This window comes from Salmo trutta, chromosome 24, assembly GCF_901001165.1.
Source record: "Salmo trutta chromosome 24, fSalTru1.1, whole genome shotgun sequence".
NCBI classification, from domain to species: Eukaryota; Metazoa; Chordata; class Actinopteri; order Salmoniformes; family Salmonidae; genus Salmo; species Salmo trutta.
In genome coordinates, this window is record NC_042980.1 from 26,301,666 (window position 1) to 26,320,559 (window position 18,894).

General features: G+C 44.4%; 1 protein-coding gene across 1 annotated transcript in view; it reads right to left on the bottom strand.

The window, feature by feature from the left end:
• The window catches only part of LOC115160992 (titin), a 179,609-nt gene that overhangs the window by 27,263 nt on the left and 133,452 nt on the right, over window positions 1-18,894 (bottom strand). Inside the window, exons 182-185 of the mRNA XM_029711620.1 lie at window positions 1,682-18,793; window positions 1,287-1,583; window positions 500-1,087; window positions 87-389 (exon numbers count right to left, since the gene is read on the bottom strand). Coding sequence (XP_029567480.1) covers window positions 87-389; window positions 500-1,087; window positions 1,287-1,583; window positions 1,682-18,793 — 18,300 coding nt within the window. The remainder of the gene's footprint in view (window positions 1-86; window positions 390-499; window positions 1,088-1,286; window positions 1,584-1,681; window positions 18,794-18,894) is intronic.

Sequence of the window (18,894 nt, forward strand, 5' to 3'; positions counted from 1 at the left end):
GGTTCTGATCCGTAGATGATTTGTAAAGTTTAGAGGACACACAGTAGTATTCAATCACGAAAATGACAGTAACCAAGTCGACTTACCGCAAGCATCAATTGCAAGTACTGCGTCTGAGATTTTGCTGAGTGGACTGCATCCAGCTGCGTTTTCTGCTGTAACCCTGAACTCATAGATGAGGCCGGCAGCAATGTCTGACACCTTGTAGTGTGTGGCACGGATAACAGTCTTGTTAACCTTCTGCCAACAGATGCTGTTTCTATCCTTTATTTCAAGGTGGTATCCAAAGACATGGCTTCCTCCATTGGAGGCTGGCTCCTTCCAGGCTACAGTGATGCTCTCTCTGGTTACAGATGTAACCATAGGAGCTGATGGAGCTACAGGGACGGCTAAAATGAAAGAAAAACATATTTTGTATATTACGTATTTTTTAAATATTCAGATGTATATATACAGTACAAACAGAACACATTAATTAATAGAGTGGTATAAAACTCACTGTAGGGCAGATCTACTCTGACGGTTGGAGAGTCAATGTGCTCACTGACACCGTAGCGATTCTCAGCCCTGATTCTGAACTGGTACTCCAGTCCTGTTGTAAGCTTCATGATTTTCATGGTGCATCTTGCGACGGCCGAGGAGACCTCAGTCCAGTTGGCGTTGGTTGTTTCACGTTTGAGGATGATGTAATTTGAAATGGTGCTTCCACCATCATAACGAGGAGGACACCACTTCAGACTCACACTGTCCTCTGTCACGTCAGTCATTTCCACAGGACCAACTGGGGCGCTTGGTCTATCCAGGACCACAATGTTAACAAAAGACTTGGTGGTTCCACTTGTGTTGGAGGCACAGATGTCATACCTTCCTGAATCAATTGCAATGCTCTCACGAAGAGTAATGATGAGGTATTCAGGAGTTACTTCAGAGTTGAATCTCATAGTTGACTTCAGTGCAACATTGTCCTTTGAAAGAGAAACCTTTGGCATAGGTCTGCCAGTAAGTGGGATCTCACATTTCAGGTTTGATCCTGCTCTGACATAGACTGTATTGTGGGGGAACTTCTTCATGTTGATCTCAGGAGGTTCTGTTGAAAGGATATGGAGGATTATTAAGGAAAATTAATAATTATGATCTATTTGAAGATATCAAAATGAAACACTCTACATGTAAGAATGTGTTTTTTAACCAGCTTTACACACATAATGTAGTACTATCTTGGATTATGCTCAGCAATTTTATACCGTCACTAGTTTGTGAAAATAAAATGTAGGGGAAAAACTCACCATGCTGGTCTTTAACTGTTACAGGCAGAATCATGTCTTTAGTATCACTGAATCCAGCGTGGTTTTCAGCACGAACTCTGAAGAAGTATTCAGCATTTTGCGTCAGACCATAGACCACAATGTGGGTGAACTTGGTGACACCAACTTTCACCCATTTATCCTGACCCTTCTCAAGAGCATCGATTTGGTAACTGGTGATTCTGCTACCTCCGTCTTGCTCGGGCTTGCCCCAAGCAAGTGAAACACTTTCCTTGGTGATATCAGTGACTCCAAGTGATGCTGGTGGGCTGGGTTTTTCTAAAATCAAGAAGAAACATGGACATTTTTATAACACCATATAATAAAATAACATGTTAAACTTAAATGTTGTTTTCTTATTTTCAATTCTAGTATACCTGTAATCTTTGCTCCATCTTTGGTCTCAGCTGATACACCAACTCCATATTCATTTTCACCTGTGACTCTAAAGTAGTATACTCCTCCCTCCACAAGGTCTGTTACTTTGTAGGTTAGACGATGGCAGGTATCTGTGAGTCTGGTCCATCCCTTTTTGCTTGCCTCACGAATATCAACAAGGTAGTTCTTTACTGCAGCGCCACCTTCATTATCTGGGGTATCCCATGTAACTGTTGCAGAGCTCTTTGTAACATCCTTGAACCCAACATGAGATGGTGGGCCAGGAGAGTCCAGAACCCTGACATTTAATGTACATGCAACTTTTCCAGCTATGTTTTGGAGAGTCACAATATATTTCCCAGAGTCATCTCTTGTTGCTTGTTCCACTGTGATAGATGTGAAGGTATCAGTGGTATCAATACTGGCCCTCACTCTCAGGTCAACAGCAGCCTTGGTCCACATAACATTAGGAACGGGCTTTCCCCTGAATGGCACAGTTAGGGTGAATGAACTACCGTCCTTTACAATGAGTGTCTTTCGCATCTCATTGGTGATATCAAATACTGGTTCCTCTTCTCTCTCTTTAGCCACCTGTGGATCCGTAGGGGGGCTTGGCTCACTGAGACCAATCTTGTTGATTGATTTGACAACAAATATATATTCTGCTCCAGAAGTTAATCCAACGACGGTGAATTCAGTGTTCTTTGTGTTTGAAACACCGACACACCAGTCATCATCGTATTCATCTGTTCTCCTATATTCAACACAGTATCCTGTCACAGGAGCACCACCATCAAACAACGGCTTGTTCCAAGAAAGAGAAACAGTAGTCTTGGAGGAGTCAATAACTTTAGGTTTAGGTGGTGGAGATGGCAAGAATTGGGGATCCTCTGCCTTTGTTAGTTCGGTAGGAATACTTGGTTGGCTCAAGCCTGCAGCATTTTCTGCATAGACTCTGTACTCATATTCAGCTCCCTCACGGAGATTAGATGCCTTGACCCTGAGGTCATACACAGGCTTTTTGTTCACTCGTACCCAGCGCAATCCAATTTTCTCTCGTTTCTCAATAACATAGCCATAAATGCTGCTTCCTCCATCGGATTCTGGTCTTTCCCAGCAGATTGTCATTGCATCACTTGTGATACTCGTGATTTGAACATCTGTTGGTGCTGCAGGGACAGTGTATGCATTCTTGGCTCTGGTGGGCTCACTCTCCAGGGCTTCACCGTCTCCATATTTGTTCACTCCCCTTACTCTGAAGATGTATTCATTTCCTTTAAGCAGTTTGGTGACTTTGCATGTTGTAGCTTTCATATCGCCATATACTAAAGTCCAGGTGAGACGACTGGTTTCACGTTTCTCAACAATGTAGTGCATGATTTCTGCACCACCATTTTCTTGAGGTGGTCCCCAGGTCAAAGTGCACTTCTCTGCTGTCAGACCAGTGACCACCAATGGTCCAGAGGATGGTCCAGGGCGGTCAAGGATCTTACAGTTTACAGCCAAGGACCTTGTGCCAGCAACGTTCTGTAGAGTTACAATGTACTGGCCAGTGTCTCTTCTGATAGTGTCTCTGACTATTAATGTGGTTTTGCTGTGTGTTGAAGTAATCTCCACTCTTGCCTTGGCATCAATTTCTTTACCATCCTTTGTCCATGCAATGACTGGACGTGGGCGCCCAGAAATATCTGCATCTATTCTCAAAATATCTCCAGCTTTGACAACTACTAATTGCCTAAACCTGTCTTCCAACTCAATGCGAGGTGAATCCACCTCATCCTTGACTGTGATGGCACCTGTGCTCAGTGATGGCTCACTGAGTAATCCAGCTGCATTCTTTGCAATAACATGGAAGTCATATTGTACGTCCTCTGTAAGGCCTGTAATGTCAAAGTATGTGTCCTGGAGACTGGCGAAATTGCACTTCAGCCAACGGCCATCTGGAAGCTCCCTGCGTTCAACAATGTAGCCAGTCACCTTGGCTCCACCGTCATTCTCTGGCGCCTGCCAAGTAATGGAAACTGAAGTTCTTGTGATGTCAATGACCTCAAGGTTAACAGGTGGATCACAAGGATCTCTTGCAGCTACAGGCTCAGAGGCTTTGGTGCAAGGTCCAATTCCAGCAATATTCTGAGCATAAACACGGAACTCATACAGCAAGCCTTCCTCAATCCCAATCACTTTGAATTCTGTTTCAGCAATGATACCTCTGTTGATCTTTGTCCAGAGAATACTGTTATGTTCTTTCATTTCCAGGTGATAACCAATGATTGGACTTCCGCCGTCACTGGCTGGTTTACCCCATGCAACCAAAATGCCAGACTTTGTAGCATGGGCAACATGGAGGGAAGTGGGAAGGCCAGGTGTCTCGAAGGGGTACTGTGCAACAATTGGAGCGGAGTCCACAGCATGGCTCTTGCCGTAGCGATTTTCAGCTGCAATACGGAACTGATATTCAGTGCCTTGTGTCAAGCGGGGAACTTTAATTGATGTTCTGGCAACTGTGGCTGAAACAATCTGCCATGTTGTAGTGGTAGTATCTCTCTTCTCCACAACATAGTTGTTGATTTGACATCCTCCATCGTAGAGTGGGGCATCCCAAGACAGTGAAATATTGTCAGCACTCACTTCATCTACCTTGATTGCACCTGGTGGGCCAGGTTTATCCAAGATGATAACAGCTATTGTCGCTGATTTCTTGCCAACGGTGTTGGTTAAATTGATCTCATACTTCCCAAAGTCCTCCCTGGTTGCGTCTTTGATAGTAATTTTCGATGAATTTTTTGCTGTAAGAACATTCACCCTGGTTGTCTGCTTCAATAGAGCTCCATCTTTTTTCCATTCCACCTCAGGTTCAGGTCTGCCTCTGAATGGAACATCAATCTTCAGATCATCTCCTGCCTTGACACTGTATGTGTTGAACATCAGATCGATGATAGGTTCGATTGTAATGTCCTTTACTACGACAGGGTCTGCCAGTGGCTTAGGTTCACTCTTGCCTTTGTCATTGACAGCAGTAATCCTAAATGAATATTCCTCACCAGTTGTGAGTCCACCAATAGTTGCTTCCAATGCTTTAATCTCAGTGCATACAGTCCATTTCTCATCGCCCATGGTTTTCATTTCTACTGTATAGCTTGTGATTTTGCTACCACCATCATGATCAGGCTTTTCCCATGCGAGACTCACACTGTCGCGAGTAACATCTACAACCGTAACTTTGCCAGGAGGCAAGGGGGCTTGAGATACCTTGATTGGTTCTGTTGTTTCTGCTGGCAAACCCACACCAAGCTCATTGACAGCTTTGACGCGGAAATAGTAAATTCCGCCCTCCTTAAGGTCATCAATCTTCATGGAATTTCTTACACAGTTATTTGTAACACTTGTAAATGCCAGTCTTGTATTATCTCTCTTTTCCACAATGTAATGGGTGACCTTAGCTCCACCGTCAATCATAGGAGGCTCCCAGGATAGTGATACAGAATCTCTCTTAATATCCTTGACTTCAAAGTTCTCAGGGGCACTTGGTGAGTCCAACACCCTGACATTAATGAATGCTGATTTTTGACCACTAAGGTTCTCAAGAGTCAACACATACTTGCCAGTGTCAAATCTATTGACATTGTCGATGACAAGCATTGTGTAGGAGCTTGTGACCTCAATTTGTGCACGCTCAGTAAGAGGGCCATCCATCTTGGACCACTTTACTTCCGGTTCAGGTTTTCCTTTGATTGTCACAAACAAACGCAGTGTTGCACTTGCCCGTACTTGGACCATTTTCCTAAGGTCTGAATCAAGTTCAATCTCAGGGGCCTCAAGTCTTTCAGATGCAACTACAGACCCTGGAACATCAACATGCTCACCAACTCCTTCAATGTTAATTGCACAGATGCGGAAATAGTATTCAGCATTTTCCCTCAGTTTTTTCACAGTAAAGTGTGTTGCTTGTACACCAGTTGGCAGTGTACAGGTTATCCATTCTTCATCTCCTTCTTCTCTCATCTCAACAACATATCCTTTGATGGCTGCTCCACCATCATAGATGGGTCTTGTCCATGAGAGTGACACAGTTGTGCTTGAGTGGTCTGTCACCTTAGGGTTGTTAGGAGGACCAGGTGGATATGTGGCATCACAGGCTTTGATGTATTCTGTTGGTGCACTTGGCACTCCCACACCAGCAGCATTTTCAGCAGACACTCTGAACTCATACGAATGTCCCTCGGTGAGTCCGGTACATCTGAACCTGATGTCATTAAGTCTTTTCTTGTTACATTTTGTCCATCTAATGCCCTCTTTATCTCGTTTCTCCAGGACATAGCCATCAATATCTGAGCCACCATTATCTGCTGGACGTTCCCATGTAAGGACCATTGAGTCCCTTGTAATAGCACTTGCTTCAGGTGTTGAGGGAGCGCTGGGTGTCACAAAAGGATTACGTGCAATAACTGGGTCTGATTCAAGAGGTTCACCAATGCCAAACTTATTTACTGCTGTAACTCTGAAGATGTACTCATTGCCAGGCAAGAGTTTAGTCACTTTGTAGCTGACCGCTTGGATTCTGGGTTCGACTACAGTCCATGACAATCTGCTGGTTTCCCTCTTTTCAATTATATAATGAGAACAGCTTGCACCGCCATCATGTAATGGATGACTCCAGTGAAGATAGGCTTTCTCTGAAGTCACACCAGTTATCTTCATTGGACCTTCGGGTGGACCAGGTCTATCAAGAACTTTCACGTTGACGGGAATAGATTTTGTTCCACCAACATTGCTAAGACTCAGGACAAAGTGTCCACCATCTACTCTGATACATTCCTTGACTGTTAGAATAGTACGTTGAATGGTTGTTTTGATCTCCATTCTTGGGGTAGTTTGGTCGATTTCTTTTCCATCTTTCAACCATGTGATTTCAGGGAGTGGTTTTCCCAAAATATCAGCATCAATAACAAATGTTTCACCAGCATGGATGACAATACAGTCCTTGAATTTGGGATCCATTGATGCTGTTGGTGCTTCAATTTCATCTTTAGCAGTAATTGCTCCAGTGCTTTCAGAGGGAGCACTGAAAATACCAGATGCATTCCTTGCAATTACTCTAAACTCATACTCACACTCTTCAGTCAGACCTGAGATTGTGAATTGAGTCTCAATTACATTTGTGAAGCTAGCCTTCATCCAACGGCCATCAGGAAGCTTCTTCCTTTCAACAACATAGCCTGTGATCAGGCTACCACCATCATACTGGGGCTTTTTCCATGACAGTGTAATGTGGTTCCTGGTAATATCAATAGCCTCAGGGGTACCAGGTGGATCACATGGGTCTCTGGCGACACAAACATCAGAAATCTTGCTAGGTGGACTCAAACCAGCAATGTTCTCAGCGAAGACCTTGAATTCATACTCAATGCCCTCTTCAAGTTCAGTTGTTTTGAATCGACAGTCAGGAATGAGCAGTTTGTTCAACTTCGTCCAGAGAATGCTGTTCTTCTCTTTGCGTTCGAGGTGGTAACCAAGGATTGGACTGCCTCCATCACTGGTTGGTACTTTCCATTCAACAACCATGTGGTCCTTTGTCACTGATGACACAAATGGAGTACCAGGTGCAAGAGGTTCACTGAAAGGATATTGCGCAACAACAGCTGCTGAGTCCAATGACGGACTCTTTCCATATCTGTTTTCTGCAAACACCCTAAACTGGTATTCAGTACCGGTTTTCAGCTTGGTAACTTTGATAGTTGTTCTTGCAATGGTTGCAGACACACACTGCCATGCTACGGTTGTTGTGTCACGCTTTTCCACAATGTAATTGTTTATTTGACAACCTCCTGTGTACGCAGGTGGTTCCCATGCGAGGTTGACATAATTGGAACTCACTTCCTCAATCTTTATAGGCCCTGTGACTGGGCCAGGTTTATCAAGGATGATCACTCCGATTTCTGCAACTTTTTCTCCTATACTGTTGGTAGCTGTGATTTTGTACTTGCCAGAATCCGCTCTGGTTGCCTCTTTTATAGCAAGGATTGTTGATGATGCTGTTCTTGAAACATTCAACCTGGTTGTCTCTTTAATTGCCTGTCCATCTTTTGTCCATACCACTTTTGGTGCTGGGCGTCCTCTTACTGGTATTTCTATCTTCAGATCTTCACCATGTTGGACACTAAAGGTGTTGAATGCCAATACGAAACTAGGTTCAATAGTTAGATCTTTAGCTGTGACAGGGGCAGCTAATACCCTTGTGTCACTCTTTCCTTTGTCATTAAAGGCTGAAACTCTGAACTGGTATTCTTGACCTGCGGTTAGGCCTTCTGCAGTTCCCTCACATGTTTTTGTGGTTGTAGATAGGGTCCATTCCTCTGATCCTGCCGGCAGCATTTCTATGTAGTATCCCATTATTCTACTTCCACCGTCATGGTCAGGTTTTTCCCATGCCATTGAGGCGGTTGTCTTAGTCACTTCAGTCAATGTGATCTTTCCTACAGGCAGAGGGACTTCTGATGTCTTCACTGGCTCTGCTGTTTCTGCTGCCAGGCCTACACCATATTCATTCTCAGCCATAACTCTGAAGTAATAAATAACCCCCTCAATGAGATCTCCCACATGGAAACTGTTCCTTGTACACTTGTTTGAAATGTTGGAATAAGCTTTCCTAGTGGATTCACGTTTCTCAACAAAGTAATGCTTGACCCTCGCACCTCCGTCAATGAGTGGGGGCTCCCAAACAAGATTGACAGAGTTTTTCTTAATATCTTTCACTGTGAAGTTTACGGGTGCTCCTGGTGTATCAAGTACTTTGACGGAAACAAATGCAGACTTGGAACCACTGCTGTTTTCCAGGGTCAGAGTGTACTTTCCAGCATCATTTCTGTCACAGATGTCTACTGACAGTTGAGTAAAATCGGCGCCTTTCTCAATTTGAACTTTGTTAGTGAAGTCACCTTCATCCTTGGACCAGCTTATTTCTGGAGTAGGACGTCCTTTGAATGGAATATTGATCCTCATGGATCCTCCAGCACGCACAACGACTCCTTTCCTTAGCTCTGAATCCAGCTCAATCTCTGGGGCGAACATTGCATCCACTGGTTTTACAGTTCCTAAAATCTCAGCAGGTTCACCAACACCCAATTTATTGATGGCACATACCTGCACCTTATATTCTTGATACTCGATAAGTTTGGTGATTTTGAAGGTAGTGGCATTCACTCCTGTTGGTGGAGTGCATAGAGTCCATTCCTCCTCATCGGCTTTGCAGATCTCCACAGCATATCCCTGGATATCGACACCACCGTCGTAAATGGGTCTACTCCATGCGAGTGAAATGGAGTTCTTGGTAGTATCAACGACATGTGCATTAGTGGGAGCACCAGGTTCAAAGGTTGGATCACAGGCTTTGGTGTAAGGAGTTGGTTCAGTTGGTTGGCCGACTCCTGCAGCATTCTCAGCAGATAATCTGAATTCATATTCATGATCCTCTGTCAGGCCTGTCACTCTGAAGCGAAGGTCTGTGACTCTGCGTTTGTTGCATTTTGTCCATCTGATTCCAGCTCTATCTCTCTTCTCAACAATGTAACCAGCAATCTCACTTCCACCATCAACCTCTGGGCGAGTCCAGCACACAGTCATGGAATCCCTTGCAATATTGGCTATTTCCAATTCTTGAGGTGGTCCAGGAGTAACAAATTGATTTCTCATTATAACTGGGGCTGATTCAAGAGGTTCACCAGTACCAAATTTGTTGACAGCCAATACACGGAAGATGTACTCATTTCCCTTCAGAAGCTTTGTGACTTTGAACATTGTAGCTCCACAATCACTAGCAACCACAGTCCATGCAAGACGGCTAGTTTCTCTCTTTTGAATGACGTAGTGGGAAATACTGCTGCCACCGTCAGCTCTTGGAGGAAGCCAGGACAGTGAACATTTCTCACATGTGACATTGCTAACAGTGAGGGGTCCCTGAGAGGGCCCAGGTCTGTCCAGTACTCTCACATTGAACGTTACAGTTTTATCTCCAGCAACATTAGTTAGAAGCAACGTATATTGTCCTCCATCCACTCTGATAGCATCTTTGACAACAAGCTTTGCTTGGAAATCTGAGTTCATAATCTCAGCCCTTGCTGAGTTCTCCACTAATGCATCACTCTTGAACCATTGAGCTGTTGGAATTGGCTTTCCTTGCACAGCGGCCTCAAGTGTAAATGTTTCCCCAGCATTGATGATAACAACCTGGCTGTACACTGAGTCAACTTCACATTTTGGTGGATCAACTTCATCCTTTGCTGTGATGGATCCAGTGCTCTGAGAGGGCTTGCTGATAGATCCAGCGGCATTCCTAGCTATGACTCTGAAGTCATATTTGCAATCCTCAGTTAGACCCAGAACTGTGAATACAGTTTCAATGACATTTGTGAAACTTGCCTTCATCCATCTTCCCTCTGGGAGATCGCGTTTCTCCACCACATAGCCTGTGATCAGACTGCCACCATCATACTGTGGTCTTGTCCACTTCAGTTTCACAGAGTGCCTGGTTACAATGATAGCCTCTGGGGTGCCAGGAGGATCACATGGGTCACGTGCCACATATCCCTCAGAGAGTTTGCTGCACGCGCCAATGCCAACGATATTCTCAGCAGACACTCTAAACTCATATTCAATACCTTCCTCCAAAGGAGTAGATTTAAATCTACAGTCTTGGATGAGGGATTTATTGATCTTTGTCCAAAGGATACTGTTCTTTTCCTTTCTCTCAATGTGATAGCCGAAAATGGCACTGCCTCCATCTGAAATGGGTTTGTGCCATTCCACCACCATGTAATCCTTAGTATATGAAGATACGTAAGGTGTTCCTGGTGGTCCTGGCTCCTTGAAGGGGTACTGGGCAAGGACAGGTTCAGAATCAATAGCATAACTTTTGCCATATCTGTTTTCAGCAAAGATCCTAAATTGGTATTCTGCACCTGTTTTTAGATTTGTCACTTTAAGGGTATTTCTTGCCACAGTGGCAGAGACTACAACCCAGTTAGTTGTGGTTGTATCTCTTTTCTGGACAACGTAATTTGAAATTGGGCAGCCACCAGTGTATGCAGGTGGTTCCCAGGTAAGTGTGATACTTTCAGCACTGATGTCATCCATCTTGATTGGGCCTGTTGGTGGGCCAGGTTTATCTAGTGTGATTACTTCAATGGTGGCATCTTTGGAGCCAAGCATATTGGTAATATTAATACTATACAATCCACCATCGTCTTTTGTTGCTTCTTTGATGGTTAGATGTGTATTGCGTGCACTGTCGACAACATTAACTCTTGTGGTTTGTTTCAGGGCAGCACCATCCTTTGTCCATGTAATGACTGGTTTAGGATGTCCAGCAATGGGAACTTCAATCTTCAGATCATAGCCAACCTGTACGCTGTACTGGGTTAATTTAGGTCTTATGTCAGGTTCAATGACAAGGTCCTTTGCTACTACTGGACTGGCGAGAAGTCTAGAGTCACTCTTTCCTTTGCTATTAACAGCAATTACTCTGAATTGATACTCCTCTCCTTGGGCTAAGCTAGTGACAGTAGTTTCAAGGTATTTACATTGAGCACATAGTGTCCATTTGTCACTATCTTTGGCTTGCATTTCAATCTCATAATGGCTTATTCTGCTGCCTCCATCATGATCTGGTTTCTCCCACTTAAGAGAGACACTGTTCCGTGTCACATCCAGAACTGTAACTTTACCGGGAGGTTGAGGTACCTCTGAAATCTTTACGGGTTCAGGGGTCTCTGCAGGTAAGCCAATGCCCCACTCGTTTTCAGCAAGAACTCTGAAGAAATAGATACTTCCCTCCACAAGTGGTTCAATCTTCCATGACATCTTATGACAGGTTGTGACAGGGGAATACACTTTCCTAGTGCTTTCTCGTTTCTCAACATGATATTGCTTAATTTTAGACCCCCCATCCAAAATAGGGGGCTCCCAAGTAAGGGTGACTGAATTCTTTGTTATCTCCTTGATAGCGAAATTTGCAGGCATACTAGGTGAATCAAGTACTCTGACACTGATGAAGACAGATTTAACTCCACTGGAATTCTCTGCAGTAACAGTGTACTTGCCAGTGTCAAATCTGTCAACATTTTCAATCAGGAGTGAGGCATAACTGCTTGTATTGTCAATCTGTGCCGTCTCCTTGAGTTCTCCATCAGCCTTTCCCCATTTCAGTTCAGGAGCCGGCCGTCCCCTAACAGGAATGAACAACCTAAGAGCACTTCCAGCTCTGACATTAATCATCTTCCTCATGTCAGCATCAAGCTCAAGATCTGGTGCTTCCAATTTCTCCTCTAGAAGAACTGATCCAGGGACATCTGCATGCTCACCAACACCAACCTTGTTTATGGCACAGACTCTGAATTTATACTCATGCTTCTCAAGTAGTTTTCTAACTGTAAATGTAGTGTGTGTGATTCCGGCAGGTGGAGTGCACATTGTCCATTCATCAGATGCTCCTTCACAGGCCTCCACTAAGTATCCTTGAATCTCACAGCCACCATCATAGATAGGTTTGCCCCATGACAAGGACACAGATGTTCTTGTTGTGTCAGTCACTTTGGGATTATTTGGTGGACCTGATGTGAAGATAGCATCCAATGCCTTGTAGTAAATAGTTGGTTCACTTGGTTTACCAACTCCAGCAGCATTCTCAGATGAAACTCGGAACTCATAACTGCGGTTCTCAAGAAGACCTGCTACTCTGAAGCGCAGCTCACTCACTGTACGCTTATTGCATCTGGTCCAGCGCACACCTTCTTTATCACGCTTCTCAATAACAAATCCAGAAATGGCATTTCCACCATCCTTTTCAGGTCTTTCCCAGGTTACCACCATTGAATCTTTTGTGATGGTAGAGACTTCCACATCTGTTGGTGGATCAGGTGTCACAAATTGATTTCTGGAAATCATTGGCTCAGATTCAAGAGGTTCACCAATTCCGTATTTGTTCACAGGAATCACTCGGAAGACATACTCATTTCCAGGAACAAGTTTTATGATCTTCAGATTTAGAGTCTGCACTTTAGGTTCAACCAGAGTCCAAACCAATCTGCTAGTCTCTCTCTTCTCAACGATGTAATGAGAAACATCACTACCTCCATCTTGTGCTGGTGGTCTCCAGGCAATACAAGCCTTTTCACTTGTGACTCCATAGATTGAAATTGGGCCTCCTGGTGGACCAGGTCTGTCTAACACTTTGACATTGATGTGCACTGACTTCTCTCCACCTACATTTTTCAAAAGTAGGATATATTGGCCTCCATCAACACGGATTGCCTCCTTAACACTCAATGAGGCTTTAAAAGCGGTGTTCTTTATCTCAAGACGTGCAGCCTCCTTTATTTCTACGTCGTTTTTCATCCAATGGACTGAGGGTACAGGTTTTCCGAAAATATCTGCACAAAGGTTGAACGATTCACCTGCCATCAGAACAATTGTTGAAGAGTACTTTGAGTCCATCTCTATTTTGGGAGGATCAACTTCATCCTTTGCTGTTATAGACCCAGTGCTCTCAGATGGAAGACTGTAAACACCTGCTGCATTTCTTGCAATGACACGGAACTCATAGCACTGGTCTTCAACTAAGCCAGTAACAATAAATTGGGTCTCAATGACATTGGCGAAACTGGCCTTCATCCAGCGCCCTTCAGGCAGCTCTTTCTTCTCCACAACGTAGCCAGTGATTTTGCTACCTCCATCTAACTCTGGCTTAGTCCATTGGAGAGTGACAGCTCCTCTTGTGACAATGACAGCTTCAGGCTTGCCTGGACTGTCACAGGGGTCTCTTGCTACACGGATTTCTGACAATTTGCTTGCTTTGCCAACGCCAACAATATTTTCAGCATAAACTCTGTACTCATATTCAATACCTTCATCAAGACCACTGAGCTTGAACCTCAAGTCTGGGATCAGTTGTTTGTTTTGTTTAACCCAGAGGAGGCTGTTTCTCTCCTTACTCTCAAGGTGATATCCCAAAATCTTGCTCCCGCCATCACTACCAGGCTTCTCCCATACGATAACCATGCTGTCCTTTGTAGATGATTGTACAATTGGGGTCCCTGGTGCACTTGGGAGATCAAATGGATATTGAGCAACAATATTTTCTGATATAAGTACTGGACTCTTTCCATATCTGTTTTCAGCAGCAATCCTGAACTGATATTCACACCCAGTCTTCAACCGAGCTGCTTTAATGGTGGTTCTTGCAACTGTTGCAGACACAATCTGCCAGTTTGTGGTGGATGTTTCCCTCTTTTCTACTACATAGTTGTTAATGGCACAACCACCCACATATGTAGGTGGGTTCCAGGACAGTACCACACTGTCAGAAGTGACTTCATCAAGAGTGATTGGGCCAGTTGGAGGACCAGGCTTATCAAGAACAACAACTGCAATGTCCACTGTTGATTCACCAGCTGTGTTTACAAGTTTGATGGTGTACTTTCCCACATCCTCCCTGCTGGCTTCCTTGACCACAAGATGCAAATGTGTATCAGTGGCATCAGCATTGACTCTGGTTGTTTCTTTTAGTGCGACACCATCCTTGAGCCAGGTCACAACTGCTTTGGGGCGAGCAGCATATGGCAAATCTATCTTGAGATCATCTCCTGCCAATACACTGAATGTGGTGAACAGCAGCTTGAATACTGGCGCAATAACAAGATCTTTGGCTACCACAGGTACACTAAGTAGACGAGGATCACTGGTTCCTTTTTCGTTATGTGCTGACACACGGAACATATATTCTTCACCTTGTGTCAGTCCAAGAACAACAGCCTGTGTGATTTTTGCAACGGCACACTGGGTCCAAGTTTCACTGTCTTTGCCATGCATCTCAACAATATATCCGGAGATTCTGCTACCTCCATCGTGATCTGGTTTTTCCCAAGACAGAGAGACACTGGTGCCTGTGACATCAACAAGAGTTACTTTGCCTGGTGGAAGTGGTTTCTCTGATACTCTGACTGCCTCAGGAGTCTCTATTGGAAGTCCAATGCCAAATTCATTCTCAGCCAGAATTCTGAAGAAATATGTGTTTCCTTCCTCCAGGCCACCAATCTTCCAGCTAGATTTAACGCATTGAGCACAAACTGTGGAGTAAGCTTTTCGTGTTGATTCACGTTTCTCCACAACGTAGTTTCTAATTCTGGAGCCACCATCAATAAGGGGTGCATCCCACATGAGTGATACTGAGTCTCTGGTGACGTCCCTGATTATGAGGCTTTGTGGTGCTCCAGGTGTGTCCAGCACTCTGACATTCACATATGCAGTTTTGCTTCCTGAGGCATTTTCCACTGTCAACATGTACTTTCCACTGTCAAATCTGTCAACATTTTCAACCATAAGAGCAGTAAATGATGATGTGGTGTCAATAGTTGCTCTCGTAACAGGCTCTCCATTTTCTCTGGACCACTTGACATCAGGAGTTGGTCTTCCTTTAATAGGTACAAAGAGTCTCAATGTGCCGCAAGCTCTAATGCAGACAACCTTACGAAGCTCTGCACCAAGGTCAATTTCAGGAGGAAGCAGCCTGTCCTCTGCAATTGGTGTGCCAGGCACTTGTGCTGGCTCTCCAACCCCTTCACAGTTAATTGCGCAAATGTTGATTTTATAATCTTGGTTTTCTACCAGGTTAGTGATGGTAAATGATGTCCCAACTAATCCCTTCTTAGGGGTTCGAATTGTCCATTCATCTTCCTCAGGTAGACAGGTCTCTACAACGTATCCAATGATGTCAGAACCACCATCATATACAGGTTTGTTCCAGGCAACTGTAATGGATGACTTGGTTGTGTCCAAGACTCTTTGATTTCCAGGTGGTCCAGGTTGGAAGATTGTGTCTACTGCCTTGTAGAATTCACTGGAAGGACTTGGTGTACCTAAACCAGCATTGTTTTCTGCTATGATTCTGAATTCATATTCATGCCCTGGTGTGAGCCCCGATACTTTGAACCTCAGGTCAGTTACAGTCCTCTTGTTGCATTTAACCCAGCGAAGACCGGTTTTGTCTCGCCTTTCAACAACATAGTTGAAGATGTCGCTTCCACCGTCGTGATCAGGGCGTTCCCAGCAAACAACCATGGTGTTCTTTGTGATGGTCGTCACCTCAGGTGTTGATGGAGCATCAGCTGGCACATATGGATTTGTAGAAACCATTGGGTCGGATTCAAGGGGCTCTCCAGTTCCATACATGTTGACAGCCATAACTCTGAAGATATACTCGTTACCCTTCAACAACTTGGTAACCTTAAACCGGTTAACTTGTAAGTCTGTTGCTACATTTGTCCAAGCAAGTCTACTTGTTTCGCGTTTCTCAATGATGTAGTGCAGAATCTTTGCACCTCCATCATGTGATGGTGGCAGCCATGAGAGGATACATTTCTCAGCAGTGACGTCTGTAACAGCAAGTGGACCATCTGGAGGTCCAGGTCTATCAAGAATCTTAACATTGAAGGTATGCTTTGCAAAACCACCAGGATTGCTGGCAGTTAAAGTGAATGTGCCACCGCACCTTCTTAGAGAATCTTTGTTGACTAAGGTTGTAGAAAAGTCATAGAGTTTGATTTCCAACTTGGCTGTATCTTCAAGTTCCTTCCCGTCTTTGGTCCATACCAGTGTTGGTATTGGTCTGCCTGTTACGCTGGCAGCAAGTTTGAAGACATCTCCTGCTTTCACAACCACAGTACTATTATAGATTGTATCAACTTCAAGTTTGGGCTCCTCAACATCATCTCTGCAAGTGATTTCCTCTGATGGTAGAGATGGCTTACTGAGACCGCCAGCTGAGTTTCTTGCCATAACATGGAACTCATAAGTAGCATCCTCTGTGAGACCGCTAACAGTGAATGTTGTCTCAAGGACGTTGCTATAGTTGGCCTTGAGCCAGCGTCCGTCTGGGAGTTCTCTTTTTTCTACTTGGTACCCAGTTATTGAGAATCCTCCATCACCTTCAGGTCTTGTCCACTGAAGAGTCACCTCATGTCTGGTTACATTCAATGCTATTGGTTGGCCAGGTGGGTCCACTGGATCCAGAGCAAAGGTAGTCTCAGAATGCTTGCTTGCCCTGCTCAAACCAGCCACGTTTTCAGCAATAACGCGGTACTCATAGGCGATTCCATCCACCAAGCCTGTTGATTTGAACATGTTCCCTACTACAAGTGCTTTGCTGATCTTCTGCCACAGGATACTGTTTTTCTCTTTCCTTTCAATGTGATATCCCAAAATGGGGCTTCCACCATCGGAAGCTGGTTCATCCCAGCTAATAGTCATAGAATCCTTGTTGAAGTGGACAATTTCAGGAAGGCCTGGTTGACCTGGCACATCAAATGGATAAGCAGCAACCACTTGTTCTGAGACTATACAGGGTCCAATGCCGTACCTGTTCTGGGCTTTAACACGGAACTGATACATGATTCCTGTTGTGAGACGAGCAGCTTTGAATGTTGTACGGATAACCGTTGCTGCTAATTCAACCCATGATGTGCCTGTGGTTTCTCTAGCCTCAACAATGTAATTGTTAATGGGTACACCGCCATCATTCTCTGGACCTTCCCATGATAAGAGAATGTAGTCACAAGAAACTTCTTCAAGCTTAATTGGTCCAGTAGGAGGTCCTGGAATATCGTGGACTTCAACAGTAATTGTCTCTGTCGTTGTTCCAAGTATATTCTTGCCAGTCATCGAATATTGACCACCATCGCTCCTTTTGATCTCATTGATGTGGAGAGTAGTTGAGGTTGCAGTAGTATCCGTATTGATTCTCTGCGTCTGTTTAAGTGTGTCCTCACCTCTCTTCCATGAAACTGCTGGTCTGGGGCGACCCAGAACCGGAATTTCAACCTTCACATTATCACCAGCCTTAGCAATGACCAAAGACTGGTAGACTCCACGTAGGTCAAATGCAGGCGCTGTTGTTTGCTCTCTAATGACAGCAGGTCTGCTTTCACGTGGATCACTTCTGCCAGAGCTGTTCACTGCCATGATGCGGAACACATACTCCATATTTTCAATGAGATCTGTGGCTGTGTAGTCAAGAGCCTTTACAGTTGTTACATGGGTCCATGTCTCTGTGTCCTTCTTCTGTGCTTCAATAACGTATCCAGTAATCCTACTGCCACCATCATGTTTTGGCTTCGTCCATGCAAGGCTTGCGGTGTCCGCTGACACGTCAGTGACGTACAGATTTTCAGGGGCAGTAGGTGCTTGGGATGCTCTGATTGTCTCAGGTGTCTCTGCTGGCTCGCCAACGCCCAGATCATTTTCAGCAGATACTCTGAAGTAATATTCAGAGCCTTCATCCAAGTTGTCAAACTTGAAGGAGCATTTCTGCCAGGTTGTAGTGATTACTGTGTAAGCCTTTCTTGTGGCCTCTCGCTTCTCAATGACGTAGTTAATGATCTTTGATCCACCATCAATAATGGGGATTTCCCACTGCATAGTGATACTTGTTTTGGTGATTTCACGTGGTGTCAAGTTCACAGGTGGTCCTGGTGAATCCAGTACTCTGACGTTAACAAATCCATCTCTCTTACCAGCAACATTCTCTAATGACAGCATGTATTTTCCAGCATCATATCTTGTGCAGTCAGGGATAACCAGGAGAGTATACGACTCCGTAGTATCAATGTGTTCACGGCCACCTTTACCAAGAATGGCATCATCTTTCATCCAGGTTACTTCAGGAACTGGACGTCCTTTAATTGGCACGAAGATACGAATGGATCCACGGACCCTGACAACAAGGGTTCTTCTATACTCAGCATCAAGCTCATAGTCGGGAAGTGTCTCACGGTCCTTAAGTTCAACAATTTCTTCAACCTCTGCTGGTTCACCAACTCCCTCTGTATTCATGGCTCTGACTCTGAAATAGTAGTTCCCACCAGCCTTCAGGTCTGACACAACGTATTCTGTAATTCTCAATCTTGTGACGTCTGTGACCCAATCGTCATGTCCTTCCTTCTTGTGCTCAACAATGTATCCTGCTACATCCAGGCCGCCATCATAGTGGGGTTTACCCCAGTTGAATGTGGCTGTTGTCTTGGTGGTGTCAGTAATTCTTGGGTTAGAGGGAGGTCCTGGTGGATCTAAAAAGAAGAAAGAGAAGACATATATCAAGACTTATCACCTGGTAAATCAAATCAAATCAAATTTTGATTTGGTATTATTAGATCTACTGGTTTACACT